The sequence below is a fragment of the Lycorma delicatula genome, chromosome 1 (genome assembly GCF_047948215.1).
Source record: "Lycorma delicatula isolate Av1 chromosome 1, ASM4794821v1, whole genome shotgun sequence".
NCBI classification, from domain to species: domain Eukaryota; kingdom Metazoa; phylum Arthropoda; class Insecta; order Hemiptera; family Fulgoridae; genus Lycorma; species Lycorma delicatula.
The window spans coordinates 30,875,957-30,895,473 of NC_134455.1; the positions used below are offsets into that span (position 1 = coordinate 30,875,957).

General features: G+C 30.4%; 1 protein-coding gene across 15 annotated transcripts in view; it reads right to left on the reverse strand.

Moving 5' to 3' along the window:
- Positions 1-19,517, reverse strand: part of LOC142334408 (modifier of mdg4-like) — a 288,350-nt gene that overhangs the window by 259,888 nt on the left and 8,945 nt on the right. For all 15 annotated transcript variants that reach the window (XM_075382407.1, XM_075382485.1, XM_075382414.1 and 12 more), the window contains exon 2: positions 3,013-3,604. In XM_075382407.1, the coding sequence (XP_075238522.1) occupies positions 3,013-3,582 (570 nt within the window). In that variant the 5' untranslated portion in view covers positions 3,583-3,604. The remainder of the gene's footprint in view (positions 1-3,012; positions 3,605-19,517) is intronic.

Consider the following 19,517-nt stretch of genomic DNA (forward strand, 5'->3'; position numbering starts at 1 on the left):
AGGATGACAACGGTCTTGCAATTACAGTGACGTTGGCTCATTACGTAGCCATGCTTGAAACCTTTGTTGTGGAACAACAAAAGAGATTTCCACCAATTCTTAACACAGCCTGGTTTCAACAAGACGGAGCAACATCACATACTGCACGAATATCGATGGCAGCTGTATGCCGATTGTTTGGACAACATGTCATTTCACAAAATGATGACATTTGATGGCCTCCCAGATCGCCTGATCTCTCAGCTTGCGATTACTTTTTGTGGGTTCACCTTAAAAGCAAAGTGTTCCACAGTAGACCTGTTACAACGGAAGAACTGAAGGCAAAGATCCGAGAAGCAATTGCGGAAATTCCAGTTGAGATGTTACGTCAAACCATGAACAATTTAACGAAGAGACTTCGTGAGTGTTTACGTTTAAGAGGTCACCTGCAAGATGTCATCTTTAAAAAATTAACTAAAATGTATGTATCCTAAAATTGCAACATTTGTTTGTTACATGAAATAAAATTCATTTTCTAAAAAAAATTTTTCATTAACGTTATTTAATTTTTTTAATTTCCCGTTTCTTGGAATCACCCTGTATAACCATACAATTCTGTGCTCCAGTGCAGGTGCAAACATCCAGCACATTAAATCAATTTAGGGTACTATAAAATAGCTGAATAAAATACTGTATAACAGCTGCTTCATTAAATTCGTAATTCTAACGTATCATTATGGTAATATTATATCGTTGATTTTTTCCAGTGTCTATAAATTAAATAATAATTATAATAACCACTGTCAACTCACACTTACTGACTTTAGTAGACTGTAATCATTGTATAGCATGCATGGTCTTGGGTGGTTTATTTTTTCAACTTTATTATCAAATGTCTATATATTTCCTACTGCTTTTTTTATAAGTTTTAATGTCATTTGTGTTTATTATATGTTCAACAATTTTATTATATGCTCAATGAATGTGAGTATTCCAACCATTACCTAGCAAACATTAAGGCATTAATACAGAGAAATCTCTGCCAATTTACAGAGAAATCTCTATTGAATATTAAAAACAATTTAATATTCAATACATTCATTTTACAAAAAATTGGGGTGAAAATCTAGATCTAGGCTAAAACAATACTTTGATTTGGATATTTATGTATTAGTAATGTAGTGCATATTAGTGTGAAAAAGAGAACTTTTATAAATCTACTGAAAAATATCCAGAAGCTGTAGTTTAATATTTATATTTAACATATTTATTTTGTTATTAATGAAAACTACATTAGCCACACATTATAGAAGGAAATAACTGTACCATTCATACCAGAACACACCAAGAATTAAACTCAATCAGTTTATTGAAAATGTAAAAGTAAACATTAATATTGGAATATTAGGCAACAACATGAAAAAAAATTACTTAGCTATTCTGTAAATATGTATAAACTGACTAAGCTATTAATTAATTATTATAATTTGTACAGTATAGGCCTAATATTTAATGATGATGTATACCAATTATAAGTGCATATAAATATAAATGCAATATCTACATAAAGTGGTCATTCAGTTTATGCCTTACTTGATGGGGGGAGTGTAATAATAATTTATTAATACATATGAGGCATGGGCATGGGCATTACAGTTTCTAAGGTAAAGTTTGCGTAAATTATCATCACAGACAGGAATATGATACAGGAGGGCACAAAAGGCAACAAAGAAACTAGGTCTACATGCATACTGAATACATTGCGTACAGAAACTGAAACCCTGAGGCACTATTAAAAGAATAAGACATTGTCTGTAGTTTATCAACCAGGTGGAAAGTAATGAATGGTATAGGCACACTGGATGTGTTGTTTAATGGTGAGATAAAAGGTGAGGTGGTAATAATAAAAGGTGAGGAGGTGAGGTGAGGTGGTAATGGTGAGGTGTATTTTCACCTTAATGGTTTTATCAATAGTCAAAACAATAGATATTGGTCAACATAAAATCCACACATCTTACATGAATCATCACTGCACTCATAGAAGGTAAAGGGTTTGGTGTGTGATTTCTCAATGATGAACAGTGGGCCCAATTTTTTTTTATGAAACCCTTGACAGTCTGGCATACAAGAACGTAATTATACAATTTGCAGCTCTTCTCCAGCCTGATGAACGCTATTGTTACCTCCAAAAAGATGGGACAACAAAAACAACATGGAATTTTTGGAAGAAATGTTTGGTGATTGCATGATCTCAAAATGACTGTGGCCCCCTAGGTCCCCTGACTTATTGTTATCAGGCTTCTTGCTCAGGGATTTTTTGAAATGTGTATATCGAGCAAACCCACATACTCTACAAGACCTAGAGTAAGCCATCACTGCAGAGACAAATTCCATTAGCCCTGATGTCCTACAAAGGATGTCAAAAAATATGGTGCAAAGGGTTCAGACCTGACTTCAAGAAAATAGTGAACTTTTCCTACACTTGCTGTAAGACATTACCAGTTGTGCATAACTACATTTCATGAATCAAATCAAATGCAAGTATATTACAGTCCATAGTGGACTTGTAGTATAAGTGTAATGAAATGCAAAATAAAATGAACGCACTATATAAACTATTCATTTTTGTACTGTATACAGTAAGAAATATTTATAAGTATGCTAAATATTTTTTAAAGAAATTGTCTGAAATTAAATAAAATTAATAAATTTTAATCTTGGAAAGAATTATTGCCATTTAAAATAGTCAAAAATATTGTATTGCAGAATACTCAGTTTCTGAATAAGCCTAATGTTAATAGAAAAGAGCTAATATAAAAGAGAAGAAAAAAGGTAATATATGTCCTGCACACAACTGTCTGCTTCGCTGTATATTTTTTTAACTGTTAAAAATGGATACTCAAAAATAATATACTTTTAAATAGTTTTTATTAATCAAATTCTAATCCAGAAACCTTAGACCTTTTATTATCATAAAAATACTATAAACTGATTAAAATACACAGTCAACAAAATAGAATAACATTCACTAACCTGTGTTTCTGAAAACATTTCTCTTGAGCTGCTACCAGGTACAGGATTTTGAACAAGATCACTACTTCCAGATGTTTTTCTTTTTCTCCTTTCTGGAGGAGAAGAAATAGGTCTCATATGGCGCCGTTCTAAAGGAAGCCGAGTTTGTTCGATAGGACTTGGTAATGAAAGGGCCTCATCATTCCTAGGAGTATCAGTTCTATTATCTGCAAGTCCTCTAATCTGTAAAGCATTTGCAGTTTTTAATACTGTACCTATTTCTTCTTGTTTCACATTTACTTCTCCATTGTACATAAAATGTAAAAGTGCCTGCATTTCTGTAACAGTTACATCTCTAAGAAAAATAATAGGATGGGGATGATTATTTTGTAGGAACAGTTTTTCAAAATAAGGACTACAAGCTGAAAGTATTGTCTGGTGAGCTTTAAAAGTTTTAAAATTTTCATCTTCTCCATCGCAAGACACAGCCAAAGTAACATCAACTAAAGATTCTTTTTCTAAAAACTTACTAAGGACATCAGTTAAATTCGATTTGTGATTACTCCAACGTAAACAAAATTCTTGTTCCATATTAATGTATGTTCCGGCAAACCTGAAAAAATAAAATGCTGTTATTAATTAAATTCTTTACAATACGTATATCTTGATGACTGTCAAAATTTCACATTTCTACAACAAAGCAATTATCCAAGTTTGGTATTAACAGTCTATCCATTCAAACAGACAAGGATTAAATTATAAATACAGTACAGTGGACTTAATGAATTGCATAGAAAACGTTAACTTCTTAATTTGTCTAAAGAATATCAAGTGGCATAAATAACTCCTATTCACTTTTGTGTTTCAAACCAAAATAACCATTATAAATTAATAACCATTATGTAAATTTTCAGAAGAACGAAGTTGCTACAAATGTAACCAATGAGGTGAATATATAACCAACCTGCAGAATGCAAAAATTTAAATCTAATTTGAAGGGGAAGAAAAATTAACAGTGTAACATCATTCAAATTTTTTTTAATGAAATAATACAGACAGCGACAAGAAAAATTAAAAAAGAATATACAGCAGAAAACAACTACTTAGCAGCAAGTTGTACCATATCATTGTTCAATACAAACAAAGTAGAATTAGTAATAAAAAGTAATGTTTAATTAGAATTAAGAATAACACAAAGTAGAATTAGTAATAAAAAGTAATGTTTAATTAGAATTAAGAATAACAATGTGTTTTAAAAAATAATTCACATTTACAAATATACTATGCTAAACAGTTTTTTTAAATAAGTTGAAAAACAATATTATATTATTCTCTCAAAACCATTTACAACAAATTTTGATATTCTACATACTTTTTTGTTTTAGAATTAATAATTTATAAAATATTAATAGAAGTAAAGATGTTTGATTTTAAATAAAATATTTTATAATGATTTTTTGAGTGTAAAATTGTTTACAAAACTATTTCACATTTAGTTTTAAAAAAAGCAGTAATTTTCTCCAGATTAACTTGTTTACTCACTCCAGTATCAGATAATAAACATTGCATTCAAACAAAAATTGACAGTTTTCTTCTGTCTAAATATGAATAATTGATTCTAAGTCTTCTATCCCTACCATTCTTCTACTTTTTGTTATAATTCTTTATTTTCCAATTTTTTTGAAATCCAAAGTAGTTTTAGTCCAATTCAGTTTTAATTGTCCACCTTACCAAGCAGATGCATTAAACCATTCTAAAGTATATTTATAAAAAAAAAAAAAAAAAAAAAAACTACTTTGAAAAACAAACGTAGCAACCATTTTATTTAGTTCACTTGATTACAAGTTACAACAATATACCACATTTAAGTTATACAGTTGAATTAAACTCAATCTTGAAGAATAGCCAGTTCATTCATACTGATAATATATTTGCTACAATTGTAAAAATACTACATAAATGGGAAGGAACTATTTAATGTTTTCAAAACAGTACTAAAATGATCTTTGATGGTTTAAATTCATAATTTTGAAAAAAAAAGGAAAGTTAAGTTAAAAATATGAGTGAGTTAAGTATATGAATATTTTTCCAATATCAAACCAAGACAACACATACCAGTATAAATAATGTTACACAACTTTTAACCAGTTTCCATAATCTTACTCATAGATAACACCTGATTTATTGATAGACAGTGAAAAAACACATTATGAAAATGGAAAGTCATCACATTGAATATGTGCCATTTGTGTGCATGTGTACATCACATATGATCTGCATGTACATCATTCAATCATGTGTGTGTGTGTGTGTGTGTGTGTGTGTGTGTGTGTGTGTGTGTACACAGAGAGAGAGAGAGAGAGAGAGTATGGGAGAATATATAGGCTACAAACAGCTAAAATAGGGTGTATCAATAAAAATGACATTTGTATTTACTATATGTTTAAAATAATAATAATTATAATTGTTTTTGCAATAATTAATTCGCAGTTAAGTAACAATTCATAATTCAACAGCAACAAAATGGAATTCAATTATTCATTCTTAATTCTACTAATTGTATGAAATGGTAAAAAGCAATTCATTTTCCTTAAGCACTTTCAGAAAATGTAAACTTAAGATAAAGGTAGAACTTGAAATTTCATTAATTTTAACTTTATAAGCTAATCCTTAAAAACCGTCATATGTAGTTTTAATTGGATGAGTAATTGTTTAAATAATAGAGAAGGTATGTTTTGCAACAAATATTGCAAAAGATAATATTCAGAAAGAGTGGCAATTGTAAACTGTTTAAAACCAAATTTGATTATAGCATTTTAAAATACTGGATGCTTATATTCACAAATATTATATATTTGTGTCTTAACAACACAAAATAGATGACAATACAAGCAATACAAATACATTTCAAAAAATTAATAGTTCAATACCCAAATGCAGTATATACTAGAATAGTAATTTATTGTCCCTTATGTCTTCATAACTACCCAATCCCTTCTCATAATGGAACCTTGCATTAAAAATGGTTTTTCCTCAATTTTAATTTTTAAAATTATCTTTAAAATCATTTTTAATTTTTTAGGTAGAGCTGTTTTAAATTTATGACAGATTTACATTTTAGAAGTATATAGGATGTGTGAGGCAATTCATTTGTCTGTAAGTATCTGTGGGCGATAATAGTCTGATCATGTTTCCATTAATTGTCATGCATAACCTAATTGAAATGGGTGGTAAAATAAACAGTTCATGAAGATGAAGTTCAAGCTATTACTCATTTCTTAACAGCAAAAAAATCTGTTCCAAAAACTCAGAAAGAAATTTGCTATGTTTATGAAACAAATGTTAAGTATGAAGATAAGTTAAAAAATTGTGTAGTTTGCTTCAAGTAGGGCTAATGTTTATTACAAAGAATGTAGTGGTTGTATGTAATCACAAATGATTTCTTGGAAGAAGGGAAAAACAGACAATTGGCAGTTTCAAAATTATTAGAATTTCTAAATATTTTGTACCATGATTTACATAATTTTCAGCTCCAGTTTACAGAAAGTTTCGTACTAGGGATATGCCAAAAATGTTGACAAATGGGCACAAAGTAAAATCATCTAGTTGCACAACAAACTTTTTCCAGGACTACCAAAATACAGGAAATTAACTGCTTAGCTACAATAAAAGGAGGTGAAACTTTGATATCGCATACTAATGTTGAAACGAAGCAACAAGCAATTTATTAGGGGCGTTCACTATCTCCCAGGCCCAGGAAATAAGCAGGAACATTATTACTGTAACCGCAAAAAAATTCGGTTTTCAAATTTGGAAATATCCAAATGGATTAATGGTAATATCCATTAACCATTCCTGAATCCATTAAATTAGAGTAATAGTAATACTAATAATTGTAAAAAACTTTTTACAATAAATAATAATTGAATAGGAATAAAAAAATTATGAAAAAAATATAAATATATAAAAAACCTATGTAATTTAATAGGAAGTCATGTAGTGTCCACATCAATTTTTTTTATAACAATGGGAAATTGTTCCATGAATGTAATTTTACAGTTATTACACTTTCAATAGTAAAATAGCTGTTAAGAGATAAAGGTAAAACCTAATATTTGGTGGTCTTACTATTTTTAGCACAGCTTTTATAAATAATATTATAAGATCACATGAACTCTCTGATGATAAGTATACAGAAAATTACTAGGACTAGCCTTCAATTTCAAACTGTGGATGAAGAAAAAAGATATAAAAGTTCCAATAAAGCTAAGTTTTTATTAAAAAGAGAGCATTCATATGAAAGAAGGAATTTACTGTAAATTTATAAACAATTTTTTTTTTTTTTACAATTTTTACTGTAAAGCAAAACAGTCATCAATAAGTAACTGAAAACTACTGAACAGCAGGAAATTTCAATTTAATTTTCTAGTTACTCTACTAGCTAGATAAAATTAACAGTTTTTTGTTTTTTTTTTAATGGTTTATCTATTTAAAATGTGGGCTTTAGATTATTAATTATATAAAAAATTTCTAGGATAAATGACCTAAATTCAATCTTTCAATCTACTCCACCTCAATGATACAAAACAAAGTTCAATATAAATGCTTTTAACTGCAGGTATGTTCTTCACAGTTTTCTAAAAGTGTAACATAGCTCTACAGTGTATAAAAGGTTAAACTGTAGTTTGAGGGAAGTGACAACTACTCATTCGCATGCAACAGTACTGTCAGTACAGAGAATTAATCATTGTATATCTACTTGAGTAAATACTAGTGTTCTTAAAGCAGTTAACTAAACATTGCTAAAGAATGTTTAAGAACATAATCTATTTTTTTGTGAAAAAATACGAAAATACAAATCAAATCCTTACATTCATTATTCACAAAAATTCGAAAAGAAAGCGCCAGTAATTTGTAGAGTACAATTAAGATGCTAATAATTTTTTTTTTATAAAACAAGTTTGGTCTGGATAAGAAATATGTTTAACACATGTCACTCAAGTAGCAGTAAAAATTTCTGCTAGCATTTAAAATGTTTATAAATTTTAGTTGGGTGGGATGTAAACGTCTTAATCCCACCATTGCACTACTGTAGTTGAATGGTACAGGAACTGGTGCTGCCCTACTTTGAGTAAAGAATTTGTTGATAAAATACTATATTTTCTCAAATTAAAAAGTTATGTGCTGATTTCAATCTGATAATAAATGATAAAATGTCTCATTATAATGCAATTTTAATGTCTCTTCCATTAGTTTCATTATGCATTTATTTTTTGTTACACTAATTTACCAAATAATGAAAATAAATAAATAATGTTATAAAATACGAAAGGAGTAACTATAAAACACAATAAAAGGAAAAATCTAAAATGACATGTGCATTTCAGGTCTTTTTGAGTGTTAAGATGCCCCTTATATCATGAAAAGGTGGCCAGCCCAAGAAGGAAATTTTAAATCTTTTACAACTGTACTTCAGCTACCTTTATTTTGCAGTAAAAAATCTTTTTACAACACACACTATAGCTTCAAAGTTTCATGGTAATTTTTTTGCAGTACTTCTTGTTTTAAGTATCCCTAAAAGGAGACAAGACAAAATTTCTCCACTATAATTTTTTTTTCATTTTGTAATGAATACAAGCTATTATTTTATACTAAAATACTGATTACAAATTGAAAATGTTTTTTTTCAAAACTGACATTACTTAATGACTATGTGTAAAACAGTTGAATAAATATTTACCATATGATATAAGAGCTGACATGTAAAAAATATACAAACAACAGAAACACAGTTCAACAATAATTGTTAATTAGGTACTCCAGTGATTAGGTATACCAAGATAATAATAATAATAATAATAACCTATGAGAAGTTTCCTGTCCCCCATTAGGCGCATCCCCAGTTGACATATATGGGAACGCTCGCAGATATGCCGGGTAGGGGGGAAATAAAATACCCCCCACAGACCAAAATCCAGGCAGTGTCTGTCTCAGAGTGAGCAGGTGTCTGGTCAGCGTTTGCAATCCATGTCAAGATTGGCGGTATCACTACCTGCCAGTAGGTATAAAATGCAAAATAAACCCATGTGAATGGAGAACAATAATAAAGCCTTGGATAATATGGATGAACAAGGATGTGGAGGAGCTGATCCCCATTCATCCTACATGCGACAGCCCCCCATGGCCTCTGATGGAGTCAGTAGCGTCAGGCCACATAGAGTAACTACTGCTGCACCACTTGAAGAAAACGGCACCGAACATTGAGCCCACTGCTAGTTAGCGCTTCGCAGGCAATGCCTGTGACCACTCCTGCTGGAAAACCGTGACAGCACTTAAAATGGAGAGACGAAATGAACAAACACATCATGCGCTGTTACTATACAATTAAATTGGAAAACAACATGACAGGGTACAGGATGCCATTATATTATTCATACATAAATTCCCGCAGTACTCAAACCTGACAGAACAACAAATTGCAGACCAAACGCGAGTCATTGAGAAAAACAACCGGATCCCAACGCACATGATGGAGAAAATAAAGAATAAAGTCAGAGAAACATTGGACCAAAGACGTGAGCAAGATTAACAAATAGCGCAAGAACCAGAAAGGCTAACACCAAATATTGTTAATGACACCAGTGATAATGAGAATGCAGTAAGTGATCATGCCACAAACGCAAATCAAGAGATATACTGAGAAATATAAATCAGAATAACTCAGAGGAAGAAGTAAGAGAAGATTTCCAAAGAGCTCTAATGAAATATGGTGACCTGGCACACCCTCAATGACCACGATTACCTAAATTGCTATATTGAAAGAATACCTCAACACCAATAAACATGGTAAATAAAGAAACTGAACATAAAATATCTTAAATTAAGTTTTGAACAAATAAATGACTTAATCTACTGTGGGGCGGTAGCTGTTGTAAGAAGCAACTCGCAAAAAATAAACAACATCAAAATTAGAGAACAAAAATGTTAACCACCTTGGCAGCAAAGACTTGAAAATAAAATAGTAAAGATACAAAAAAAAAAGGAAAATTAGAAGTATACAGGCAAGGGAAAGTCAGATTAAGGATAAAACAAGAGGTGGAAAAATTATTAGCACATACAAACTTAAAGGGCAGATTATGTATTAGAAATGAAAAAGCAAAAACTAGCTGCCCTCACAACACGATTAAGATGATATAAGAAATCAAACAGAAGAAGAGAAGAAAATAAAATCTTTTAACAAAATGAGAGATTATTTTACTGAAAATTGTCAGAGAAAAACAACAACTCTGAACTACCATACCATGAACAAGTGGAAAAATTTTGGAACATCTGGTCAAGTAGCACAGAACATAATAAAAATGCCGCCTGGATAAAAGCAGAGGATGAAAAATGGAGAAACATTGAAACAGTGCATTACAGTAAGATCACACTCAATGATGTGAGGGAAGCAGTTAAGCACATTCAGAACTGGAAATCACCAGGAATGGATAAAGAGCATATCTTTTGGCTAAAAAAGTTCGATGTAATGCACCCAATATTAGCAGAGGCATATAATGATATAGTTGAACATTTAGAGAAAACACCTAAGTGGTTTAAACAAGGTACAAAATTCCTTTTGCCTAAAAGTAATAACACAAAAACCCAGCTCAATATAGACCCATACCATGCCTTCAGACAACATATAAATTATTGACAGCAATTATTGCCAACAAAATATACAAGCACGTGGAAACCAACAAAGTCCTCCAATTGGAGCAGAAGGGATGTGCAAAAACCGTGAGGGGGAGCAAAGAGCAAATAATCATAGATATGGTAACCATGCAACAAGCCCAATACACTAAAAGAAATCTGTGGATGGCCTATATAGACCATTAAAAGGCATTCGATAGTGTGCCGCACTCACGACTGACAAAGATCTTAGAAACCTATTACGGTGTTGAAAAGATGATTAGGTTCTTGAGGCATAAAGCCGCTTACAGTTACATGGAGTTCCTGTTTTGATAGTGTGGATAAGGACATAGCGGTTGTGGTCAATCTGGCGGCTCTCGATGACACTTTATGTTGTCAGTTCTTAGAAGGGTTCCTGACATTAGAAGCCTCGCAGAAAGGGGCAGATTGAAAGCGGAACAGCTATTCGTGTTTAAACCGCAAAGGTACTCATTGGTGAAGAAATTGAGCTGCAATTTCACAAAGTGTTTGTAGTGGTGGTTGACTCCACACAGAGCAACAATAAGATGGCTGAGGATTTGAAAGGTGGCACGTGGCACTGGTCAAATATTTGAACTATCAAACAACAAGACGGTTTTTGGCGCTTCAGGTGGTAGAACTGGGTCCTTACTGCAGAAGTTACTGGGTATGCCAGTCAGAGGAAGTTGTTAAAGATAGAGGTGTTTCTTGATTAATGAGTGGGCCGGGCAAAATCATCTGAACATGTTCAGGGCCCACCCTCGAAGACTGTAGCGGTAACAGCTTAAAGTAGAACCTATGCTGACTTGTTAAAACAAGTGAAGGATGAAGTGGATGGAGAGCTTCCAGATATTGTCACTAAGGAAGGGCCAAGCAGGAGAACTACTCATCAAGGTCAAAGACGATGGACGAGGTGCGGAGGATCTGCAGAGGAAGATAGTTGCTTGGATAGAAGGTGTCAAGGTGAGTTGCAAGAGTAGGGAGCGCACAAAGAAAATCATTATTCGGGACATCGATGAGCTCTTCATGGAAGAGGACGTTACTACGGCCCTCAAGGCGGCTGCAGGTCCAGAGCTGGTGCAATTCCAGCAGTTCACTATGAGGCCAGCACTTGGCAACACCAAGGTGGCCTCTATGTTGGTTCCAGCTAGGCTGGCAGATCACTTAGCACAGAAACTGAGACTGAAGATTGGATGGGTTTCATCTAGAATTGCACGCGGTGAAGACATACAAAGATGTTATAGATGTTGGAAGCAATGAAAGAAGAGGGCATGTACAAGTACAAATGATGCGATCAAACAATAAAATTAGAGCACAAAGCCATTAAAGAAAAATTTAAGAAAACATATGAAAAGAGGTTAAAAATAACTTAAAAATCGAAACTTAATGGGGGAAATAAAGTGAAGGCAGTGAACACATATGCAGTACCAGTACTCACGTATGCATCAGGTATAATAAAGTACAGTGAAATAGACTCACAAGAAAAATATTCTACCAAGAAAAGTACCACCACATCCATTTGTCAAAAGAAAGATCATGCTCCCGAGAAAGGAAGGTGGAAGAGTTGTACTTGATGTTAAAAAACTATGTTACGACCAGAATGAAAACTTAAGGGATTATTGCCATAGTAAGCAACATCCCTTCGATCAAGCCATCATAGCAGCAAACCTAAACTATACGTCATTAAACCTAGCCAACAGGATTAACATTGTAGAACACAAAAAAGAGAACAGTGCAGATGAAATTCTAAATTGGGGAAGGAAGGAGCTGCATGGGAGATATAGGCACCGTCTAGACCAGGAAGGAGTTGACAAAACAGCTTCAAATAATTGGCTTGTGCAAGGAAAATTACATTCCAAGACAGAGGAGTTTATATGCAGCATACAGGATCAAGTAGTAGCAACAAGAAATTTTAAAAAATTTATTCTTAAAGAAAATATTAGCAACAAATGTAGGCTATGTAGCAACACAATGAAATAATAAACCATATAATCACTGGCTGTCCGATTCTAGCTTTGATGGATTATACCGGGAGACACAACAACGTGGTGAAAATGTACACATAGAACTCTGCAACAGATACAAATTAAGAGTTTCAAAATAAGCCTTACTATACTTATGAGCCAGCCTCCTTTTTGGGAAACACAAAAATTTTCTGGAACCAAGGAATTGTAACAGCAAAACCATCAACTGTAATAAGCCAGATATAATAGTAGTTGACAAAATGGAAAAAGTAACTTACCTAATAGATGTAGCCATTCGACCAAAGTAACAACATCAACATTAAACACAATGTGAAGCTGCAGAGATATAGATCTTCCTTTTGAAATTAAGAAATGTGGAATCTAAAAGAAGTTTATAAAATCCCAATAATTATATCTGCAGAGGGAATAATACAATCTACTTTGCAAAACAGTCTTGAAAAACTGATGATCCAGTGGAAGACCCACGCGCTAATGCAAAGGAGCGTGATAATTGACACCTGCCATGGTGCCCATAAGGTATTTAGTCAACAATAGCAAGCCTAATCTCATCGGTATAAATTACTCCGAGTTTAGGGAATGTCACTGGCAAAAGGCTGCGAAAGTGTGGAACAATAATAATAAATGTTCCAGAAATAAAAAAAAATGTGCTATAATTATTTAAATACCAGATGTTGGTAAAAAATAGATTTTAAATTCTATTACATGCAAGAAAAGAATTTAAATATAAAAAATTTTGTTAACTATTGCAGTGCAATAGTCTTTAATCCCCAGTAATTTAATTTTACACCAATTTTTTAACACTATTGTTAAAATTTCCTTGCAGTACAATAGTTTTTAATCTACTGGTTCAATATTGCTGTTATATCAACATCCCACCACTGCACTGCTAGTTTATTAAATCTGGTTCTAAAGTCTATCTTCCACTTGACTAAAGTTATAATATTTGTGCTAGCAGATCAAAAGATGGTAATTATTCATTCTTCAATTTTCGTTTAATATTTTTCTATCAAAAGGCAACATTTCTATTTCTTTTTCTTCATGCAATGCCACAAAATTAAATTTTGTAAATGTTTTTTTTTCAAAATCGTGAAAAAAAAATAGGGAAACAGTTTACCTACACACCACTGTATACAAACAGATGATATAATCATGGAGCAGTGTTTAATTGTAATTTTTTTTCAGTTACAATTTTCTTTTATATTTATTTTTACTACAGCTGAATTTCTAATTCAGCAACTGATGATAATGATAAATCAACAATTGAAAAATGCCCATCCAAGACCGTTATAGAAAATTTACCCTTGTAAATTTTATTTTATAGTTATTCAGCATAGCTCATGCTTTGTAAGAAATTATGTTATTAAATATTCTACTAAAATATAAAAGCTCAATAAAATAATAAATTTTAGAGAAATTACAATAGTACTACTGGTTTACAATATAAAAAAATCCCTTTCGGCACACTAGACAACAGAGGTAGATTTCACCGGTGCTAAGTAGAGAATAAAAAAGATTTCCACCTTAGAGTTAAGAAAAATTTCAAATTTACTTAATACAACAATAGTTAAATTCCTTACAATTCCAGCAACATTTTGGTCATCCCTTGCAATAAGGGTTGGTCATATCAAAAACTTTTTCAGACAAAAGTTTTAGGAGAAGACTCACGACAACTTTAAACAGATTCGATACTGTGCCTATTAAGGGAGTTATATTTTTTTTGTCTTCAAAACCCCATTTTTTCCACCCTCTGGGCCAATGCTTGTTGATATCAAAAAACTTTAATTACATAAGTTTTAGGGCGTTATCCAAAGAATAGTAGGAACTTTAAATGAATCTGATATTTTACTTAATAAGAAAGTTATAGCAATATTTTGTTTTTTCAAAAAAGCCCCCATTTCCACCCCCTTGGTCTGATTTTGTCCATTAACAAACTCGACCAAGGATTAGAACAAGTTGTTTTTAAGGAGCAATTTGAAAGTGATTGGCACAAAATTACGGCAGTTATCGTGTCCACAAGAAAGTGAAATTATATATATAAAACAATAGCTAGCTTTCTTATGAAATCTACCTGAAACAGCACAACACAGTAATTCACTGCAATAAAATAAATGAGACTCCTAATATACTTATTATTATTTCAATTTATTACATACACCCCAAATAAGCTAGATAAATTAATGATTAATAATGTTTTTTGTCATCAACCATCATAAGCTGTTTAAAATATGAAGTTTTATTTATGTTACTTTATTTTATACTTAACATTTATTTATGCTAGAAACTATAATCTAATAAGAACGCAAATTACCAACTACGTCCATAAATAAAACTTAAAATTTATAACGACCACTAAATAACGATGAAACCCGCCCGATAACAGAAAGATACAGCAGCAAGGGACATTGTCCAGGCTCTGCAATCTGTAGGGAGAAATATTGAAACTCCTGCCATTCTTGCGTTCTGTTTCGTTATAATCTAACATCCTGTTACAGTTACAGATTTTTTTTTATAACAAGATTTAAACTAATCTCATCATTTACTTTTATAAATTAAAAGTAATCCTATTTATTTGCAGATAATAAATCAACTAATTCTATTGTTTCAGGGCCATAAATGTGTGCTTCTTATTGTTTATGTTATTAATTTATTTATGCATAGATTCTACTCTTATAAAATATGAATTGCTTTTAAACAAGTCCTTTAATGTTAAATTTTAAAAAAATAAATGAAACAGCAGACCAACCACCCCTTCATTATACTGAATTACAAATGAATACTTTAAAAATGAAAATAACTGGACTACTCTAAAAAAAATAGAATGGAAGCAGCATTGTATGAATATCAAATGCAATAAAAATATACATTTCCGCAGCGTCCACTAAAATCATAATACTATAAACAGTTTACCTTAGGATGGATGGTGTAAGAAAATGTAATAAACAGTAATTCGCACCTGACAATTGAATTTATAAATGGTGCAACGAATGTGTCATATCACTTTAATTGAAACTAAATGTGAAATAAATCAGACCTAGACTTTATTGAGCAACTCAAATGTATGATTTTGTGAGATTATTTCTCTGCTTTTAGTTCTCTCTTTATATTCAGAGATTGCGAAGGTTTCTGCAAATACATTTTAAATAATGCTGTAACTTAGTTCTACTTCCAGCTTATTATTCCATAATTACTTTCAGGCTTTACCCAATGCACATTTCAGCCATTATACCTTTTGGGCAAATACCGGAACAAAGTCTATAATCATTCCTTGCAAACAGAGCTCTATTCCAGATCCTTCAGGTCCTGAGATTGTAACATGAAGAATCGAGTAGGACCAGATCTATACATAAAGAACTGATAACAGGAAAAAAGGATCAAGCATATGGAAAGGTGTAGGTGTAGACTGTGAAAACGGTCTACCCAATTATGAAATTAGATTAGGGTAGTTAACAAACTTCTCCAGGACCTTAATCTTAACCATCATGTAACAAAATGTTCATTCCGTATTAGATAAATGTAAAATAAAAGGTTGCTCTACCATTTTTTATACTTACTATATTTTTACATACAGTAAAAATACATACTTTCTCTACATTCTTTTTACTATATTTCAAAGATTCTCAGTAAACCTTTCAGTAAAATTTCTATAAATTTTTTTTTCTGATAATTTTATGTTAAATTTTTTTCTATTTAAAGAAGGCTTCCTACAATTTTTTTAATTACCTGGCATCAGCTAGTGCAAATCTACCTACATATTATATGTTAATAATAAAATGTCAATAGCAATAAAGTTAAACTCCTTAAATTCAAAAAAATAAAAAAACACTAAAAAACCAATGAATATATAATTAATTAAAAAATAAAATTTTAACAAAATGATTGGATTACAGAAATAATACGTTTAATTTAAAGTGCCAATAAAAAAAAAATACAAAAAAGTACAAAAATATATTTGATTACACATAAAAAATTATTTTTTAAAAAAGCATTTATTTAACTAATATTAATATTAACATTAATAAAGGAAAGGAAACAAATTAGAAAAACCCTCTAAAAAGTAAAAAATAAAAATTACATCAAATTGAGAATTTTAAACAAAAAATATAATATATTAACAAATATAAAAATGCACTGAAAAGTAAAAAATAAATTATATAAATATCTAATAAATAAATGTAATAATTATTAAATTTAAAAATTAAAAGTAATGAAAATACTTAGTTAAATAAAAGCATGGCACAGTTTTTATAATTTATTTAAAACAACACAACATTTATTTTTACAAAAATTAATCTTCATTTTCAATAATGACACGAGGAAGCGGAAAGGTCTGCTGGAACCTCTCCAGTTGAGACTGACTAGCTACAAATAACAATCTGGGAAAATGCAACCACTCGCTTTCTTTGTACGTATTCTCACATAGTTGAAGTTCATCTTCGAATTCTGCTTGTAATCTAAGCCAAATTGAACGCACTCTTCCGATAAAAGTTTCATTTTAATTAATTATGAAGTTTTATTTAATGAATTCATAATTACGATTACAATTATAATAATGAAAATAATTAATAATTTTTCAGATTACCGTCAAAATGTAATAACTTTGTGCAGGATTTCTAAATTTAATTTTTATTTTTAATCTTATTAACCCTTAAAGGTCATCTCGGTGCAAATTTGAACCATCAAAGAATTAAAACTTGAGTTATTTTATTACAGATAAATAAAGTATATACATATATTAAACAACCTTATTAAACAAAAAATATATTTAGAAAACAGCAAATGTCTATAAATACTTATTCGAAAATATTGTTATAAAAACTGCACCACGCTTTTATTTAACAAAATATTTTCATTACTTTTAATTTTAAAATTTAATAATTATTACATTTATTTATTTCTTATTTATTGGTTATTTATTAGATATTTATATATTTTTTTTTTACTTTTCAGTGCATTTTTATATTTGTTAATATATTATATTTTTTTGTTTAAAATTCTCAATTTGATTTAATTCTTATTTTTTACTTTTTAGAGGGTTTTACTAATTTGTTTCCTTTTCTTTATTAATGTTAATATTAATATTAGTTAAATAAAAGCTTTTTTAAAAAATAATTTTTTATATGTAATCAAACATATATTTGTAATTTATTTTTGTTTTTTTTTGTATTTTTTACTTTTTAGTCTTAATGAACAATAAACTTTTTACATCCAAAAAAAATATTCTTAATAAAATTTATATCTGAATATTATTGTTTGTTCAAGTTTGTTTATTAAGACAAAAAAGTAAAAATATTTATTTTTACACATTGAAGTTACAAACGTATACCACATTTCAATCATTTTCATGCGATAGTTCATGAGAAATGAAAATTTTCAACTAAATGCATGAATTTAGCATAGGGGTAGCGCGTGGGGATGGGTCATATCAAATTCCGACACCGTAGTGCTATATTGTCATCGAAGTTACATACGTGTACCAAATTTCATTGATTTTCATACGACAGATAAAAAGATATAGCACTTCCAAGATTTGATTATTCCTAAAGCGAATTAAATAAGAGCTTTGTTTATTTATTAAGACTAAAAAAAAAAGTTAAAATGTTTATTTTTACACATCGAAGTTACAAACTTGTATCAAATTTCATTGATTATCATACGACAGTTGATGATAAATAAAAATTTTAAGCAACATGCATGAATTTAGCGTAGGGGTAGTGCTTGGGAGGGTGGGGTTGTGTCATATCAAAATGCCGACACTGTAGCATTGTATTGTCATTCATGTTACATACATGAATCAAATTTCATTGATTTTCATATGATAGTTCATGAGAAATAAAAATTTTCAGCAACATGCATGAATTTAGCGTAGAGGAAGCATATGGATTGGTAGAGGTGGGTCATATCAAAATTCTAACACCGTAGTATTGTATTGTCATTGAAGTTACATATGTATACCAAATTTCATTGATTTTCATACAACAGATCAAAATATATAGCAGTTGCAAGATCTTCTGATTATAACTAAAGCAAGTTAAAAATAAAAGCTTATAAAAATATATAATTTAATTCTAGAAGTATATTCAAATATGGTACTAAGCCAATACTTTTATTATCGATAAACAGCACCAGCATAATAGTCAATTTTGTTTCATTGACAAACAGGAAACATTCTTCGTTGTTTTAGTATCTAAAATTTTATTTTTATTTATTTTTTATAAAAAAAGTGTTCTCATAAAGACAGATCCCTGTGAAAGTACTTAACATAGATAACAAGCAGTAAGTAATAAAAAAAAACCTTTTAATAAAATAATTAGCAATAAATCATTATGGTAAAAATATTTTAAGTTACAAAATTTTAACACAACAGCTGTTGCATTGATGCATGACTACTATTTTCTTATTTTTATCACACTAAGCAAAAACTGTTTTCCTGATGTCACTTACAAATAAATCAAGGATATCTTGTCACTTTATGAAAGGCTCATAGATATCTTTTATCTTCCATTCAGAAAGTAGGTTTTTATCTTTTTTTAGCTAAAGCACCATGGTCCAGGGACCCACTTGTACCCTGCAATCTAACAACCCTGAAATTTCTAAAGTGAACATTAACTTTGAACTAATTTACAAAGGCTGGCGGTCAGCTTAGAAGTTTATTAAACAATAACTGCAATTTAGGGTATTACAAAAAAAAAGAAAGACTGAAATTGTGATAAACATTTGGTTCAATTATCAACTGTGTAGTCCAGTATCACCTGTTAACTGATCACATAATTACTTTATTAGCAATAATAATTTTAAAAAATGAACATAATAAACAAAAATAAAGTAATTATTTATTGGTGGTTCAGAACCTTCATT